The following is a 19457-nucleotide window of genomic DNA, read 5'->3' as shown; positions in this document are numbered from 1 at the left end:
TTATTAGACTTGGGGGCTAGTGTAAACTTACTCCGTTTTATTTGTATAGACAAATAGGTTTAGGCGAGATGCAACCCACTAAAATGGCGTGGCAATTAGCTGATCGGTCTATTAAGTATCCTAAGGGTGTCGTCGAAAATGTTCGGTAAAAATTCAGGATTTTACTATCCGGCTGATTTTGTCATCCTCGATCTGAGAAGTCGATTAGCGACTCTGTCCGATAATCTTAGGCGTCCTTTTAACGGCAACCGCCAATGCGCTCATTAATTGTCGTGATGGTTCAATGTCCATGTCTTTTGACCATCTTTACGTTGAAGTCAATGTTTTTAAAACAAAGACGAGTTACCCGATTCGTCTATGGATGGAGAGGTTAGCATGATCGAGAGCGTTGCTCGAGATTATTTCAACAACACGTTCTCTGATAATCATATGCCCAAATTTCTTTCCTTTGGAAGTTCAGACTCCAACATTTCCATTCCTACACTAATCGATACACATATTAAGGATGAGGAGGAGATAGATGATTTTCTCAAAGATATAGAGGACTATCATAGTAACGTGGATATGACTAATCTAGATGAGCAATTCGATGAGTTTCTTAGAGCAGGTGATGATTCACCCTATCAAGAACTATTTTGCACAACATCCACCTCGACTCCCCTCCTTCCGCCCTTTCAAAGGAATCTCGAGTTTGCACTCGATCCTTTTGTTTCTCCCGTGCTCCATAATTTTGTAAATCCACCTAGTAAACAAATACTACAGAAGGACAAACCACTTGACACCTTCATTTTCAGAATTGAGACAGTCCCTACACACACAATGAATGAGTTTTGTGCTAAAACCACATCCTCATTGTTTTGTGTTTGTCTTTCTACAACTTATCCATATCCACCATATTCTTCACAACCATTCACTTTTCCACCCTTATTTACTAGAACACCCACTCATTCAAAAATGAAAAATAAGGTGCATGATAGGTTACATAATAGGGTTATCCGACTTCGCTTTCATTTCACTAGGTTGAGTCATGGGAAATCTTAGTGCTTGATTGTGTTTGGATATGTTTTCTGGGATATTTATTTATGGAATGATCCATAATTATTTCGGTTGTTGATATATGATAAACTGCATGTTCATACATACGTCTAGACAAGTCTCGAGTATCTGACTATAAACGACTCAACTTTTGTGTTTGGTGCATGTCCTTTCATTTCCATATATTGGTGAGTGCACCATTAAGGTAATCGGGCCCTCTCTATGGAGTGTGTGGCTGTAAGTACCGGAATCTAAGTCCACGTTTAAACATAATTCACGTTTTCCACTCTTGCATGTTTTCTCGGATTTTTGAGTCATGTTTCTCTATGGGGTGAATTATGTCTTTATTGTTTATTGTTTTTATTTTTAAAATTAAAATATATATATATATATATTAAAGAATAAGCATAGTAACCTAGGAAGTCTCGGGAATCTGACTTTAAAAGACCCACTGCTAAAAACAACTTTTCTAAGCTTTGTTGTAAAAATTTGTTTGGGGGTGGGATGTTCGTGTTTCCGTACTAAATATTTATGTCCCATTAGAGTTGCTTAGGCCGTTTTATTATATTACAATTTGGGTTGACATAATCCATGAATTTAGAGTTCAATTGTTCGCATAACGTACATCATGCACGCACTTCGAGGCGTTTTCCACTATCTTATATGTCATCCACGATCGGAATAGAGTGTTTTATGGATCATTGGATTGGAAATTCTCTCCTGATCATTTCCATATCTAATTCGCAAAAATCGGACCGGTAACGAAGCGGCAATTTTGATTTGAAGTTTCGCGAAAAATCGAAAAAAATCACAAATTTCTATTTTGGGCTTGGGCCCAACCCGCGCCCACCTACAGCGCGACCGCGCCCTTACCTTTAGCAGCACTCGCGATCTTCTTCTCCATTCCGCCATTAATGCCAAGCTCCAAAAACCTAAAAAAAAAACAAAATCAAAATAAAAAGAAAACGAGAATTAACCCACGCCCAAAATCAAATCCCAACCCAAATCGACTCCAAACACCACCGACCACCACTCCCACCGATTTACATCACTAAAAACCACCAAAAATTCAAAATTTTGGTGCTGCTGCACCACCACTCCACCACCACCACTGTTGCTTCAACCGGTCGATTAAAATCCCACCACTACATCACATTTAAACCCCCACTACATTCCAAACTTCCAATGGCTCAACAATGCGAATTTTGCGGAACAAGATTTTACCGCCCGACCACGGCGCCGTTTTTACGGTGGCGAGATGATCGGTCGAGGCTGGAATAGCTTGTGGTACTTTCGACTGAAGCCTATTACCACGAGGACTTAGTCAAAGCGGTTCTATGATCTGAGGGAGTTGGAAGGGACTAGGATTTTTGTTGTAGTAGCGAAGAGGCGGAAGGAAGTGACGACTGGGTTGTTGGCTGAGATTCTAGGCATTCCGCCTAGAATCTATCTGGATGTCACCATGCAGGAGTCCCAGCATAATGGGGTAGAACCATTGATGCACGAGACAGTTATTGGAGGGGACTACAATGCAAGATCGCATTGTGTTCGACAGGCTTCCCTTAGGACCAACCAGCTGGCTACAGCCCAGTGGATTGGTCGGAATGTCCAGGGGAAGGGGAAGGTCAGCGATATCGGCCCGAACTGCCTCCATATCTTATGGATACTCCAGGAGCGGAAGTATGACTTCTGCATCTTAGAGTTTTTACTGAGCATGATTAGGGGAGTAGGGAGGTCTGTTGCCCCTCTCCCTGTGTTGATAACAAAGATCATGCTCAAGTTGAGAGCAGCTCAGGCGACTGATCGGACATACATAACTCTCCACCGTAACCCTCGCATCTATAAGGAGTGTGTCCAACGGGTTTGGAGATTGGCTGAGGATAGAGAAGAAGAAGAAGAGGATGGAGGAGCTGAGAATGCCGAGGAGGCTGGGGGAAATCAGGATGCCTCCGAGGATGAGGAGGACTTGACCTGTTTTGACGCGGATGCCTTGGAGAGGTTCTAGACAGATGCAGAACGCATGGCTGTGATCCATCGAGGCATGCGTTCGCTTAACACTATCTGTGAAGACCTCCGGACTCGACAGGCAACGATGCATCACAACTTTGAGCTCCGTACCCAGAGAGAGGATGAGAGGTGGGAACAGATGAGCGCCGAGCTAGAAGCTTCGGCGCCGATTCGGGGCGAGATCGACCACGATTCCCACCTCGCGGGGACTCTCCTTACGAGGACATACCATCCAGCACGGCGTCGTCGCCCGAAGGGCGAATGGTGCTAGCTCTTGAGAGCTTCGGGGAGCGATCTCGGAGCATGTTCCTCCGCCACCGATTCGGAGTAGCTAGGGATAGTATAGTTTGATGTTTTATGTTTCATTTGTAGTTTCATTACTGTCATTTATTTTTATGTAAGTTTATTTCCGTAAGTTGAATTTTGTAGTGAAATGTACTCCGCATGAATTATTTTTAATATAATGGATCATTTTCATTATGCGTGGTTGTTTAATATTGACCCCACCTTCCCAACTTGTTTGGGGGTGGTTTTATCTATTCCAGCATGATTTTTATATAACCCTCGTGTTAGAATTTATTGAGGAGTCAAGGTGAAAATATGGCCGTTTAGGCATATCTATGATTGAGTATCATTGTAGGATGAAATCTATATTAAATAGGTACATTCTATCATAAAATCAACCTAAAAGATACTGGGTTTGAATTAGAATCAAGGATATGAGTTGTTTCCGTTTTCGGGTTTGGAAATTTTAGGATTTCTGGAAACTGCCGTAATTAGTTTTGGCAACTTCCCGATCCATTTTAGCAACTTTAAACCTATATAAACTTGATACAATCTATCCTCACAACTCACACTACACCTAAACTCCATCACTCACCTTTCACTCCCGCGATTCCCTCGTTTGGCTCATTTTCCGAAGTTTACGCAACTCCGAAGCGCGCACTTTCGGCTCTGATATTTTTCTGAGTTTTTTTGTCGAGGCCGCTCCCAAGCTGAAGCGACGACCAGCGCCAAACACTGGAAATTTCAATTTCTTCGAGGAGCGACCGCCCTATATCGAGCGCTTTTCGGCATACGACTTCCGTGGACCAGAAAATTTCCGGTTTTTTTCAGCGTAGTATCCGGATCATTCGCAGCTATTCCAAAGCGTAATTTTGAGATGACATCTCCAACATTGATACGGAACAGTCTTTCAAAGATTTGTTCCAAAGCACTACTTATGGTGCTTGGTTTTTGGCGATCACATTCGTTGGTGGGAGCGGCTTATGGTAAGACCGGATGCACTTTATTCTCCAACTCTAGCATCTTATTTTTACGATAGCGCATTTTCTTTGAAAGACCGGATGGAGAACAAGTGTTCTCCATCAACATTGATAATGAACCAATGGAAATTACGGGTTCTTGCTAGCATTTGTTCTTGGGTGGCTATGCCCGCATTTGAAATACAAGACCCATGGTGCTATGGGTCGATAATATGTATGTCTACACTTACGAAGTTTTGCATGAGTGGTATGGCGGGCATTTTCCATATTGAGGACCAAGGGGAATATAACGTCGCCTTTGGTAGCCTGTCCATGAATATAGGAACTGTTATGTTTTGGATCATGCTAAACATTTTAGGGAATGGCATTTTTCTTACGTGAATGATGCCACTTGCAGCGTCTTCCTTGCTTTAGCCACGGGACGTATGTGTCATGACCTTCCCGAACCTTGATGTCTAGTTTAGCTTCGATCCCATAGCATGAGGCATAAGTACCTTCTTATGCCCGTTCTAGTTTCTCGTATTATGCTATGTTTCTTTCTTTTTTGTACACGCTTCCGCGGATTGGATTATGGTGGCGACATTAATCGCGACCCACCAATAGTATTATTCGATCTTTTCGTGCAATGACTTGGCAAGGGTGGAGGATACAACCTCATCCTGGTTGCACCTTACACCCGTCGGACCAAGTGGCTCTTAATAGGTTAGCAATAATAGATGATAAATGGCGGGAAGCCCGGCAAATTATCATGGCATGGCAGGGCATAAAGGAACCTCACTTCTTTATGGAAGAAGAGGATGAGTAAGATGATGAGTAATCGCGGGGGATAAGGTAAGTTTTCATTCTAGTTAGTGTGCTTATGTCCCAAGCAATTTCATTCTTGTTAACCCCATAATGGGTAGAACTTCGTATAGAGTTGTGTCGGGTTTTATTTCCTATATTAGATGCGTTCTAACCTTGTTTTCTGAGATGTTCTGAATTTCACGTGCTTCAATGGTATTTTTCCTACCCTCTTTATTTAAATGCTTTGAGGACAAAGCATGCTTCTTGTTTGGGGGGGGGGGGGGCATAGAAACACGTGTAATTAAGGCATCTGTTAGGATATAGATAGAGTTAATATGCATTTGTTCTCTAGTTAAAATTTTAAAAAATTCAAAAATATAAATAAATAAGTTATGCTATACACTTAGGAATATTGGTATTGTTTCTTTCTCCATGCTGTTAACAATCTAGAAGTCTCACGTAGATGTTGCATTAGAATAATTGTTAGAAACTTAGGTTAATATGTAGGTAATAATATTTGCATCTATCTATAAATATATTACATGAGTATCTATGATTGTTAGCAGTAAGTTTTTGAAATCTAGGCTAGAGTACTTATTCTACAAATCCTGTGAGAATATAGCCTAAAGCCTTATATGAGCGAAACATTTGAGAAATGACACAAGGGAGAAGTAAAATCCGGATAGAGAAATCACACCGTCAACTTGCTGATCCCCTATGCCATATCCTAGCGAGAATTTAGGCCCTTTTTGGATCGATATAGCCAAAAATTCAAACCTATGAATTATTTCCGCTAATTAAGCCCCTCGAGCCTTTCTTTAGCCTTTCATAAACCATAATCCCTTTACCCTGTTACAAAAACAAAAACAAAATAAAAAAAAAAAAAAATTCAACCTACCCAATTTAGAATAAGTCTGAGAATAGAATGAGGAAGAAAGAAGAAGAGAAAAACCTGTGTAAACAAAAGTTAGTTAATTGCTTCAGAAAATAAAGAAAAGAAGTTTCCATCCAAGAAAAAGAAAAATAAAAATAGAAATAAAATAAAAACTCCAAAAAAATAGAATCAAAAGCTAAAGTCAAAAAAAAAAAAAAAAAAAAAAAAAAATATATGGCTAAGGATGGAAACAAAGTGTAGAAGCAAAAGTAAATAACAAGGTTTTCTCTAGTTACATAATATGAAGACTCTATTATCTCGGACTTGTCCTTTTGAATATCCATTTCCTTCCTTCTTAAACCATCTCCTAATCCCCGCGAACACCTAATAAAAGACCTCTAGCTCAATTAGGAATAGGCTAGTGTGATAGTAAGTGGCAGATGTATTTGATCGACTCCGGCTTCCTTGTTGTCATTGAGATTGTAAGGTAAAGTGTGTGCCTAGCACTAGAGTAGAGTAGCTAAACTTGAGTGGAAAAATCAGTGTGTTGTATCTTGACTATTATTGTGAGAACCTACTTGGGGCGCTTATTCGAAGAGTTTGAAACGGACACGCTAGACATTTCATAGTATTACTCATTGTATATATGTTTATTATAGATGATTGATTATTATGCATATATTAGCTTAGGTTTTGACTTGGTTATTCTTGTTCATAGCTAGTGAGATATATAAATAGTTTGGAGCATGAATAAGGAAACAATAGTTTTATTTCTTAGTCGTTGTAGTATAGATGAAGTTTGTGAGTACCTTCATGGAAAACTCTCACGAGGCTATAACTTCGTCTACTAGGAATTCCTAGTGGTTTAAGGCCTTGTTGCATATGGTCAATGCAATGTCGCTCGGTAAACGAAGAAGTAGATAGAACTCCATTTTTGGTCACTTATGTTAATTTCTCATCTTTGCTTGAGGACAAGCAAAATGCTGTTTGGGTGTGGTTTAATAAGAGCCCAAAACTGTAGTTTTAACCCTTTAACAGTCATAGTTTTAGACCAATTATGTGAGTAATAATTAAGAGTTAACACGATTCGTGTTTTATGCATTTCGGGCTTCAAAGTCTATTATGTGCAGAAATGTGCCACTTTAGCGAGATAAAGGAGCAAAGGTCGGTTACTAAGGAGTTCCGTGATTAAAGGCCAAGTTTTGAGAAGACAAAGCCTTTCTAAAAGCCCGGTCAAAAGCTGAAAAGTCGACGCTGGGCGAAGCAAAGACACAAAGTCGTGAGAACTTCGAAGGACATATGTTTGGACTCAGACCTCGGAATGGGGCCTACCTTATGTCAAAACGACCGGCTCGGAAAGAGATTTCCAATGGTTTAAGCCTTGACCCAATCAGAGGAGCAGAAGTGGACGGAAAGTCTGTTGAAGGAAACTGCAGCTGAAGAGGCCTTTTTGGACTGAAAGAATTGGGTTTTGGGCCTGATTCTCTGGCCCAAAACATGGCTCCAAGCCCATGCACGATTTTTGGATCTGCATGTATAAAAACAAAAGCTTAGCTCTTTGTTAATGGTAGATAGTTAATGGTAGATAGTTAGACCTAGAAATAGATTAGATTAGTAGCCTCCATTAATGAATTCTAGATCTAGTTTTTTCATGTAGATTAATTAAGTTTAGTTCCATTTCAATTATTGTATTAGATTAAACCTTTGAATCTTGTTCTTCATTTTGATTAGATCAATAAAGTAGTATTTTTATCAATTTCGATTTTGTCATTTCCATTCCTAGATCTAATTTCAATTCTTGTCTTTATTTCATTTGAGTCATTAAATTAAATTTCATTATTGTTTAATTAAGTAAATTTCAATTCTTTATATCATGTTTAGTTTAAATGTAATCGAAAATGATTGCGTAATGATTCTCGGCTAAACCTCCATTAGAGGGGGTTGAGAAGCCTTGATGAAAGCTTGATTCCGAATATCGTAGATTCGTCGTAATTTCCTTTCCACTCTAGAAACGATTAGTTCACCATGAGAATGGGTTTAATCGTTCACATGCTAGTTATGAATTGGTAGGAATGCCATGTATAATTAGGGATTAGGAAGAACCAATTGTTGCGCTGGCGATTCAATTCGGATACGACGATTAATGTCGTTAATAGGATTAAGTCGAGTTAAGGTGGAATCAATCCCCCTAACTCCTTATCATAGAATCAACGTAGCATTCCCTTAGTTATTCCCATCGTCGACTAGTTGCATTTAGGTGGGTAGTTGCATCGTAGTCTAGTTGCCTTTTTAAGTAAATCTCTCATTAGACTTTAAGTTTAGAGTACTTACACTTGAGAACATAGCATGCTGAAGGACTAAGAGTGGAACGAATCACTCTACTCCACTATATCTCATAGACTTGAGAGTTGAATCTTTGATAAAAATATAGGCACTTAAGATAGTTTTAGTTTACTTACGTTTTGAGTTCATCGTTCATTTCGTAGGTAAACTATTCATTTTACTTTTATCAGTCTCAACTTTCATATTACCAAAGGATAACGTCATATTACCATTTCGACAGTTGATGAGTGCATTTGCAGTGGCCAAGAATGGTCTGCCTAGAATGATTGGTATCTGCCTACCAGATGTAGATTCTGTGTTGAGTACTATGAAATCAACCAGATAATAGAAATCTTCGATTTTGACTATGACGTCTTTAAATGATTCCTCTAGGTATTTTCACTGATCTATCTGCTAACTGTAAAGTAACATTAGTCGGTTTAAGATCCTTCAAGCCTAACTTCTCGTAGACAAAATATGGTAGAAGATTTACACTGGCACCCAAATCTAATAAAGCTTGCTCCTCCAAAGAATCTCCGATTCTGCATGTAACAGTTGGAAGTCCAGGATCTTTCAGTTCACAACTGATAGATTATGTAGGTACGATAAACATCTTTGAGCGAGAAAAGCTTCTTTCGGAATGTTGGTCTTCTTCTTCACTAGATCTTTCACGAACTTGGCATATGAGGGAACTTGCTTGATGACGGTCAGAAATGGGATATTAATATGCAAATTCTGAAATACATCGTAAATCTCCTTGTACTGGTCATCCTTCCTGGTATTCACTAGTTTCGAAGGAAACGGTGATGGCGGATTCTTCAATATCGGTTCTCTTCGTTCAGCTTCGGTTGGCTTGGTAACAGATAGTGGAGTGACAGGTGGAGTCACTCGTGATGGCTTCTTCTTACTTACGTCCACAGTAGTTCCTTCAACTACTTTTGCAATAGTTTCTTCAGCAGGTGGCACAACACTAGATATATCTGGAATGTTAGAACTGGGTGGGATGGTGGGGACATAAGTTACCATAGGCTCCGCAAAATCTTTTCCTGGTTCATGGACAATCTTGTTATCAACTTTCTTGCGACCCTCAGTGGTGGCGGTATTAACTTGCTCATTCGGACCGAGTAATCTCGGGTTAACCACCGCGGGACACCTCTTCCTTTCGGTTGGCTCGGCTGGCTTGGTAATGCTCCTTTCGATCTTTTTCGTCAAGGCGGCAGCGATTTGCCTATCGGCCTTGAATGACACTAAAGTTACTCTCCAACCACGGGTTCTTTGATTTTATGTTTCAGCTCATTGACAATGGTGGTGATAACTTCTTCCGGATGTGGGATAACCGCTTTGCTTCTTTCGAGGCGTAGGGGCAATATATCCACTCATAAGATATGGTACTAACTCTTGTTTGTGTTGGCTTGGTATTGCTGATTCGGTATGACCGTTGATTTTTGTATGGTTCTTTGGCGGTTTTGGAACCGACATTGGTTATTCGAACCGATTTGGTGATTTTGGAATCACGGAGGAAAATTCCTCGATTTGTATTTTGTGGCTTCCAATAATTACGTCCTTGATTGAACTGGTTATTTCTTCCTAAAGAGTTGATACTACATGCCTCTGCATTAGTATCCAAATAGTACGAACACTCTTCAGTAGTGTGACCTTCATCAGAACATAGCTCACAAATGGCATAACAAGGCTTGGATGGCTGAGGTTTAGCTTGGAAATTGTTTTCTTTTGGAGGATTCATGGAGAACTGATCAAACTTCTTGTTCAGAGTTTCAAGTCCTGTTGATAGGATTGCCATAATTGATAGCATTGCTTGATTTGGGTCTTCTTGAATTTGGTTGCCAAATTACTTTGGCACCCCCTCCACTCTAGCTACGTCCTCGTTGCTAGTACTCCATTGTTGAGTGTCTTCAGCTAAATTCTCGAGAAAGTTGTAGGCTTCCTCTCCATCCAATGATGTAAACTTACCTTAATGCATTGACTGCATCATCTGCTTGTTCATAGTAGAAAGTCATCGAAAGAAAAAATGAGCCAGTGTGCTCTTATCATAACCATGATGTGGACATGAGACTAGCAGATTATTGAATTTCTCCCAGCTTTGATGATATTCTTCAGTCACCTTCCCTTTGAAATTGCTGATGGCTTGCTGCATGGCATCTGTCTTCTGGGTGGGTAGAACTTGTTCATAAACTTTGTTCTCAACTTCTCCCAGTTGTTTATTGAATTAATCAGCTGTGCAGTTAACCATTTGGATGCTTTACCTTCGAGTGAGAATGGAAAAAGAATTAACTTGATACTCTTATCCCTGATATTCTGGTTCTTGAAAGTTCTGAGGACTAATATAAATTTGTTCATGTGAACATAAGGCTGAACATTGTCTGAACCATTGAACTTTGGAAGCCTAGAGATTACTGATGCTTTAAGTTCAAACTGGTTAGCTTCTATCTCTGGAAAAATAATACTGTTTGGTGGGTCTCCAATGATTGGTGAATAGAAATCACTCAGCTTCTTCCTCTGTTGTGCTTGTATGGGTGGGATAGCTTCAAGATTATTGGTGTCCAAAACACCTCCATCATTGCGTGCGGCCATTGTATCAATCTCGTCTAGTATTCTTGTGAGTCGGTTGTTAAACCTGGTCCACTGTTGTGTTCTTACTGGACGATGATATGGACGACGGGGCATACACTAGAAAATGCTATGAAAATGACGAAAAACTATCCTACTATGCTTGAATAGTATGCAATTATTCTAAATTATACTAAAATCTAAAACTACTTTCCTTCAACTGGGTTGGGCTTTGCAGCTAGTAACTCGCCCGTTGTCTAAAGCTGTCTCTTCTAGGGTTATGGTGAATCACTTGGATTGCTTAAGTGCCACTGCCCACAGACGATAGTCTATTTGTCAAGATTCAGACAAGAAACACTTGAGTTTGATGTTTCGCTGTGTTGGCTTACAACTTCAATTATTGAAAAAGTCCTAAATGTAATTATACTAGAAAGCAATAAAACTAAACTATGATGCAACTATACTAAGAAAGCAATAAAAATAAACTACGATGCAGCTATACTAAGAATGAAATAAAAAGAATGAAGATTCGACTAATCTGGATGGTAGATCTTGTATTCGAGATGTTATTCAAGCTTCTTTCTTTCTTAAAAGGATGGATGATGCGGCTAAAATTATCTCAAGATCCAAAATTCTAATCTTGAAAGAAAACGTTAAACATAAACAACTTAAACCGGCAGCAGTGCCATTTGACCTTGCCTCTTTTTGTGTATGTAGATGGTGTATGGTCGTTGAACAAAATAGAAGCGTATCAAAACCTAATTATCCCTTAATAAGTAAAGGATGAGTAGGGTATCATTCCACTTTTAAGTGTATGTTATGTGAAGGACAGGACTGGAAAAGGGGTTTAAGGGATTAAAAACTATGACTGTAGATATTTTAGATTCTAATGCTAAACTAAACCAAATTAACTAAACTATTGAGAATTTATAAGAGAGGGAATTCAAGAGATTAGAATCCACCAATACTTTTAATCTATGACCTTCTGCTTCATGATTGTTCTTACAAGTAGACTACAATTAGGCAATCGAGCGAGTGTCGATACCCTCTTGGACGAAACATCGTTAACAATTAACTCTACTTAAGGTTGTTCCTATGTTTATGCTATTAATATCTTCTTTCCTTTTATGTAAGCTCGGGCAGCCATTCAATGTATTGTCGAGAGCAGCATCAAGGAGTACTTCCTAATAGAGCGGCCATTCAATGAATCACCACTTAAGGCAAACACAAAGAATACTTTCCCTAGGTAGCCACTCCCTGAGCTACCCCTTCTAAGGCAACACAAAGAATACTTCCCTAACTCTAAAGAACTATACTACTAGAAGAAAAGTAAAGAATACTAGCATGATATTAATATTGGAAAACATAACCCTATTCTATACTTCTATCCCCTGGTGTGGGCAATGGAACTAATAACTAAAAACATAAAGAACTAACCTGATTGAAGAACACCATGAACCAGAAGAATCATTAAACCTTAAGCACTGGCTTCATCTCCTCCCTTGAAAGAGAAGATTAGCCTTCCATAAAGAAGGAAGAACACAAAGAACGAGAAGAAGAAGAGTCGAAGAACATAAGACTAGAAAGACTAATTTATTAAGACTCAGCTAGTTAAAACTGATATTTTATTATTAATCTCTCTCTGCCTCAAGTTCTGGAGACAAGAGTATAAGTGAATTGGCAAATTAAATGAGGCATTTAGGTCCTCTATTTATAGAGGTTACAATGAGCTCTAGAAGCATTCCAAACCGCCATTTGTTTCCTAATACAAATAGACTTCTTTTAAAGTCTAACTTTGTCTCCAAAACTGAGAAGGAATTGGCTACAGTGTCGATTCATGCGTCTCAGACGCAAGCAATGCGTTTGGACGCACGATCCATGCGTCCAGATGCGTAAGCCTATTTTGTCTCTTCTGCTCTATCCTTCTATCCACTTTTGCGGGATTTGGTTCAAGCAATGAATCCTTTGGCCTTGGGATTCCAAATAGGCTTTAAAATAAGTCCAAGTCGCATCTTTAATAGCTCCAATTCCTTGGCCTTCTCCATGATTATCCATGGGCTTCCCATGTGATCCTTAATGCTCCGAATTGCTACGTTTTACCCCATTTTCTCTAATATTCCACAAAACTCTCTCTTTGACCTGTAGAATCATAAAACGTAACTTACAAACACTATTAGTCCACTAAGATGGCTAAACAAGAGGCATAATCGAGGGTTAAATAGCACTTTTTGAGCACTTATCAATATAATGGAAGTGTGAAAGAACTTTGTATTTCTACCTTGTTCTATAATTAGCATTGTTGGATTGATTTGCTTTATCATGAGAGGGGAGAGAATCATTAGAAACTGGAGAACTAGAGTGGTGTATGTAAGAGTCGAGAAGAGTTAAAGGCCTCAACTTCCAAAGAAGAGGGTTGAGGACCAGAGTGTGCATCAGTAGATCTAGGTTTAGCAACAGATACCATAACTAGGTCAAGATTCCCCATATTATAGTATTCCTGGGTCCTTAGTACCATCTAATGTCCATTAAGGGCATCTCCAATGGGGGGTGTAAACCGTATAGAGTGAAAATTTTACACCCCAAATATAAATAAACTCTCTCCAATGGGGGTGCTATACCGTAGGTAATAGTGTATTAGCTGATAGAGAGGGTGGGGAATTCCCCCTCTCGCTATTAGTTAATAAAAATCCCAGGCGACACTCGAACTGACGTCTGAGTGAAATAATTTTCGGATGTCACTTGGAGTGAAGTTTCAACCGTTGCAACTTAAACGTTACTTCAAGTGACGTCCCATTCAAATTTGAACTCAAACGTCACTCCCAGTGACGTTCTTGCTATAACGGGCAAAAAATAATTTTTTTCGAATTTCAAGTGCATACACACTGGTCACTTTTGTTTCTATTATTTTCCATTATAATTCTCTCCCAAGCTTTTTTTTTTCTAGTCAATGGATTCTCTACCTCAAGATAAAATTTCTCCAACACCCGCCAATGGAAAAAAAAAAGAAACCGCCTATTGAATTTCACCATTAGTGAAGATGTGAAACTTTGTGAAAATTGACTAACAATTGGAGAATAAGGGATTGTAGGTGTGGGTCAAACTTCGGGCAATTATTGGCAACGAATAACAAATGAGAGAGGGGGTATGGAGAAGATGATATTTCCTTATCTTAATACCATGTATATATTTTTTCGCTAAAAGGTAATTGATTAAGAGAATAAAATGAAAGTTACAAAGAAAAAGAAAAAGTAGAGTAAAAGTTGCCTAGTGTGAGTATCATCATATGTGTACCCACCTATTACAGCCCAAAATTAATAAGAGAAACGAAAGTAGGTAGTGAACTAGTTCTCCAGGTTTCTCATGAAAGGGGGCCTTGTGCCCCACCATTTACTTTCCCCCCTTTGTAATGCTGCTCCATGCCTCGAACAACTGTCCGCTCCTAAGTTAGTTTCTCGCCATGTTGTAGTGACATTAATCCATGTGGCTTTCTCCTTCAGCTGCCTCAATTTAGCTCTAACTTTCCAATGTACTGTGTCCTCTTGAAAAGCTTTAACCACTGAGGAAGAATCTGATTCAACCCAAATGTATTTCCAGTCCAATTCCAAGGCTCTCTGAATACCTTCAACAACTGCTACAGTTTCTGTCATGTAGTTAGTTGCAATACCTAACCCCCCTGCTGCTGCCCCCAAGAAATCTCCTTTGTAGTCCCTTAGAACTATGCCCCATCCTGCCATACCTGGATTTCCCCTTGAGCTCCCGTCTGCGTTCACTTTTAGAATCCCCGGGGTTGGGGGAAGCCAATAGCATTCAATAAGTTGGGGGGCTCTTCTCGCTTTATGTGGAAGATTGAATCTGTGCAGAGCTTTCATGTCCGTCATGCAATTGTTCATAGTACCTGATGAACAGTGGTAGGCTCTGATGATGGCTCTCCTGGTGAGAAAGCAAATATCCGAAAAACTGGATTTCTTCTCTTCATAAATCACCTTGTTTCGATTTTTCCACAAACTGACCATGCAAGTCAGCGAGCAAGCTTTCCACATGTCCAAGATCAATGCGCTATGATGCTTGCTTTGTTGCAAAATATCATTGAAGGATTCTATACTTGTTCGCATGCTGAAAATTTGCCTCATCTGATCCCAAACTCGTTTTGCTAGAGGGCAGTGGTACAGGATGTGCTCGATGGTTTCTTCTTCTCGTTTGCATATACAACATCTCGAAGCAAGCTGTATCTTCCTCTTTTGCAGCTGATCATCAGTCCGCGATGCCCCTCTTACTAGTTTCCATGCAATTCCTTGCATTTTAGGTAGTATCTTGGCACTCCATATGAACCTGCATCCCCTGTGCTTCGCAGCTTTTTTTTCTGATGTCTTCATGTGCTGCTGCTACCGAAAATTTCCCTTTTCCATCAGAAAACCATACTCTTTCATCGGCCTTGGAATCATCAGGGTGTTGGAGAGAGAGAAGGTTGATACCGATTGCTTGAAGCACTTGTGCAAAGTTACCTGAGAAATCCCAGTCGCGACCCTGAATAAACTCCTGTAGCCTTCCTTGGAATTTCTTGATATCGGTACTTACTTCTAGGAAGAAGTCACAAATGGGTTTCTTCTGTAGCCAGTTTTCTCGCCAGATATTAATAGAGGAGCCATTCCCCACTATCCACCCATGGAGTTCGGTCATCTCCTTAAGTGCCCATCTGATGCCCCCCCAAACTGTCGATGTCTTGTAATTGGTCTAGGCGCCAGATCGATTTGTGTACTTTCCTCGCATAAACTTCGACCAGTCATTCTCTTCTGTGAGCAGTCCCCACGCTTGTTTCATTAGCATGGATAAGTTGATATCTTTAAGTCTTCGAATGCCTAGACCACCTTCCTCTAAAGGTTTGCATGTTTTTTCCCAAGACACCGTAAAAGATTTTTCTCGGTAGGGTTACCACTCCAAATGAAATTTCGATGATTCGCTTCACATTCTTTGATCATCGACCGTGGCCATCTGTAGATCGCCATATTGTGGACTGGGATACTATTTAGAACATGTCTCGCTAAAACAACCCTTCCTTGAAAAGAGAGCATTTTCCCCGCCCATCCTGCCGCCCTTTTCCTAATCTTGTCAACCAGCGGCGCCAATGCCGCCCTTGTTACCCTACCCCTGATCAAAAGTACTCCAAGATAATTCTCCGGTAAGCTCTCTTCTTTGATTCCCATAGTTGCCTGTATCAAATTCTTCTTTCGGCTTTGCATTGGACTTAGAAAAATCTTGCATTTTTCTTTATTTATGAGCTGCCCTGAGGTGTCTTGATACCTGTTCAAAATCTGCCCTACTTGCTTAAGACATCTCATATTTGCATTGCAGAAAAGAAAGATATCATCCGCAAACATCAAGTGGGAGGGACTGCAGTATTTGGAGTTTATCACCATCGGCTGTATCTTGTTCTCCAGGACCAATCTGCTTATGCTTCGGCTTAGGCAATCTTCCGCTATAGCAAAGAAAGCGGAGGGATAGAGGGTCTCCTTGTTTAAGACCTCTTCCCCGCAGAAAAATTCCCTTGTGGTCCACCATTTATCATGATAGACATTGTGTTGCTTTGGAAAAGCGCTTGAATCCACGATCCATCTTTCATTGAACCCCACTTGTGCGCAAACCGCCCACGAAAGTCCGGTCCATCGTGTCAAAGGCTTGAGAGATGTCAAGTTTTATCCCAATGCTTCCACCATGTCTAAGAGTCTGCAAATCATTCACCAGTTCCGATGCTAGGCCAATGGCTTGTTGTGAGTTTCTGTTAGGGATGAGGCCATATTGTTCCTTACTGATGATTCGTTCTGCTACTGGACGCAGCCTTGTGGCAAGAATCTTTGTGATGATCTTGAAGGCGGTTCGAGAGACATATCGGCCGAAATCTGCCTAACTGATTGGCATTTTTCTCCTTTGGGATTAGAACAATGAAGTTGGTATTGATACCAAATGGCAGTCTAGATTTTAAGAAGAAATAGCAGATGGCCCTTGCAAGATCATACCCGACTATATCCCAACAATGGTGGAAAAAATATCCTGAGAACCCATCAGGACCTGGGGAGCTGTCTGGGTTCAGGTGAAAAACAGCCGCTTTCACTTCTTCTGGTGTTGGAATGGATGTGAGGAGATCATTATCCTCAGCTTGCAAGTCATGAGTCATAGCATGTATAAGATCCCAATCCATAGTATGCTCCACTCTCCTGAATTTGGCAGAGTAATGATTGACTATGTGCCTGCCGATCTCCTCCTGAGTGTGAAGGGTGACACCCTCCTCATTCCTCATTTCTGTGATCAGGGACTTACTTTTATTTCTGTTGGCCATTGCATGAAAGAATTTTGTGTTTCGATCATTGTCCTTGTCCCATTTTGTTCTTGACTTCTGTTTCCAAAAATCTTGTTCCTGCTGTAGCAGCAGTTCCACTTGATTTTCTTGGTCCACCATGTTCATCACAAAATCCTCCGTAACAGCCCCACTCTCGAACTGCTCATGCATCAGATCCAACCTCTTGGTTTCTTCCTCTACCTTGAACCTGATGTTACCAAAAGTCTCTTTATTCCACTTCTTCAAAACAGCCTTAAGACGCTTCAGTTTCTGAGTGAGAATGTATAAAGAATGTCCTAATATTGGCTCCTGCCAAGATTCCATCACCACATCTTTGAACTTTGGATGGGAGCACCACATATTGAAGAACTTGAAAGGCATGTTGTTGGGTCGCGGGATACTGATACTACCCCCCATTAAAGGTGAGTGGTCCGAGTAAATTCTGCTCACCACCTTGTATTTCCATCCTGGGAATGTGGAATTCCAGTTCACATTACATAGCATTCTATCGAGCTTGCCTAGAATTTCAAAATCTCCGACTTGCTTATTCCACCAAGTAAGCTGAAACCCAGAGTTGGGAACTTCCATCAGCTGATTGTTATTCATGAAGTCTCTAAAGTCATTCATGGAGGCAACCGTGGGGTTATTCCCCCCTCTCTTTTCCGAGACACTTAAGTAGGCATTGAAGTCTCCCAGAATCAGCCATGGCAAATTAAAAGAGTTGATGGTTGATAGTTCTAACCAAAGGAGTCTTCTTTGCACGTAAAGGCAATGGGCGTGCACAATGGTGATTAAGACATTGTCAACCATAACTGTAATATGCTGATTCAAAAAGTGAATCATATTAGGAGCTGAAATTGAATCCTTCCACATGAGCCAAAGGTTAGGAGTTCTTTTAAGATCCGAACTGGGATTGGAGTAGAAAGCACTACTCATTCCCAAAGATTGTAGAAAACTCCTGGGGAGATCAGTGGGATAAATCATTGGTTCTGCAATACCCACAATCTCCGGATCCCATTTATTGATAAGCTTGGACAGTCGATTCTGAGACTTGTCGTTTGCTATACCTCTAATATTCCAATATATGCACCTCATTGAGAATATTGGAAATTTATTCGGTTGGATGGTGAAAGTCGAAGTTATTCTTCCGACCCTTAGTCCTAGATCTTGATCCGGACACGGTGGTGGAGGAATGTGAGGATGCTGCCATTGTGGTTTGTATCTTTCTTTGTTGCTTTGGAGATGATCCTCCACATCCTCTTCAATCATATCACTCCAGTTCGATGATTGCGGAGAGGTAGGATCAGGAGGCTTAGACTCGAGTTCCCTCACCTGTTGCTTTTGCACCAGAAGGTGCAGCACTTTCTCCGCCTCAGAGTCTGCTATGTTTAGTCCCACTGAAGTCATATGGATACGAGATAGAGACTCAGATGTAGATCCTCCTCTCTCTGAAGACGGGCTGTTCCCATTGCACAATATGAGCAACTCCTCCTCTCTTATATGAGGTGGTGGAACTGCTGTTGCTACTCTCTCCGTTTGATAGATCCCTTGCTCCTCTCGAGTCTGCCTCAAAACACAGCCGTCTTGAGTCTGCCCTGAGTCACAGTCCTTTCGAGTCTGTCTAGAATCCCAGACCTCGTTATTCTGCCCATAAACCCAGCCCACATCTCCAAGAGCCAGAAGATCTGCTGCTGCTACACTCTCCGTTTGATGGATCCCTTCCTCCTCTCGAGTCTCCCCTCGAGTCTGCCTAGAGTCTCCGTCTTCGCGAGGCTGCCTAGAGACACAGACCTCACGAGTCTGCCTAGTGTCACAGGCCACATCTCCCGATACCAGAAGTGTTTCCCCCGGAACTTGTTCTGTAGGAGTTATCTCATGTTCTCTGTCTTTTTGATGCTCCTTACCAGGTTCTACTTGGTCAATCTGAGTATCTCGATTCTCAGCATGTTGCTCATATCCAGAATCTTCTTGCTCCTGCTGCGTACCTCTAAGAACAGTTGCGGTACTTGTATGAGGTTTTGGTACCTAGTCTGGGACCAAAATCTCCTGATCCTCAATAACATGAACCTCCTCCACTTCACCTAACTCATCAAACCTGTTTTGAATATCAACCCCTCTAACCGAGGCTTTTGGTTTCGGATAGTCTCTCCTTGCTTGCTTTGCTCTCTCTGCTTTTTCTTTTCCTCCCTTTTCGCTGTGAAAGTTATCTCCACTCGTTCGGGTGGAGTGGCATCCACCACCACCTCTTTATCCTTATTTGTCTTATCCTTAT

The 19457-nt window shown here is 40.7% G+C and overlaps 1 protein-coding gene across 1 annotated transcript; it reads right to left on the bottom strand.

Annotated features, from left to right (window-relative positions):
• Positions 1-14195: 14195 nt before the first annotated feature.
• On the bottom strand, positions 14196-14588 carry LOC147489502 (uncharacterized). The gene has a single exon (XM_086574658.1). It carries the CDS (start codon positions 14586-14588, stop codon positions 14196-14198), a length of 393 nt encoding a protein of 130 aa, XP_086430784.1.
• Between the last annotated feature and the right edge of the window lie 4869 nt (positions 14589-19457).

This window comes from Coptis chinensis, chromosome 7 (genome assembly GCF_015680905.1).
Source record: "Coptis chinensis isolate HL-2020 chromosome 7, ASM1568090v1, whole genome shotgun sequence".
Classification (NCBI taxonomy): Eukaryota; Viridiplantae; Streptophyta; class Magnoliopsida; order Ranunculales; family Ranunculaceae; genus Coptis; species Coptis chinensis.
The sequence above is the reverse complement of the archived record's forward strand: the minus strand, read 5'-3'. Positions and strand labels throughout refer to the sequence as shown.

Coding starts and splice junctions, on each gene's coding strand:
- LOC147489502 (XM_086574658.1), bottom strand. CDS start 14,588: ATGGCAGGATGGGGCATAGTTCTAAGGGACTACAAAGGAGATTTCTTG.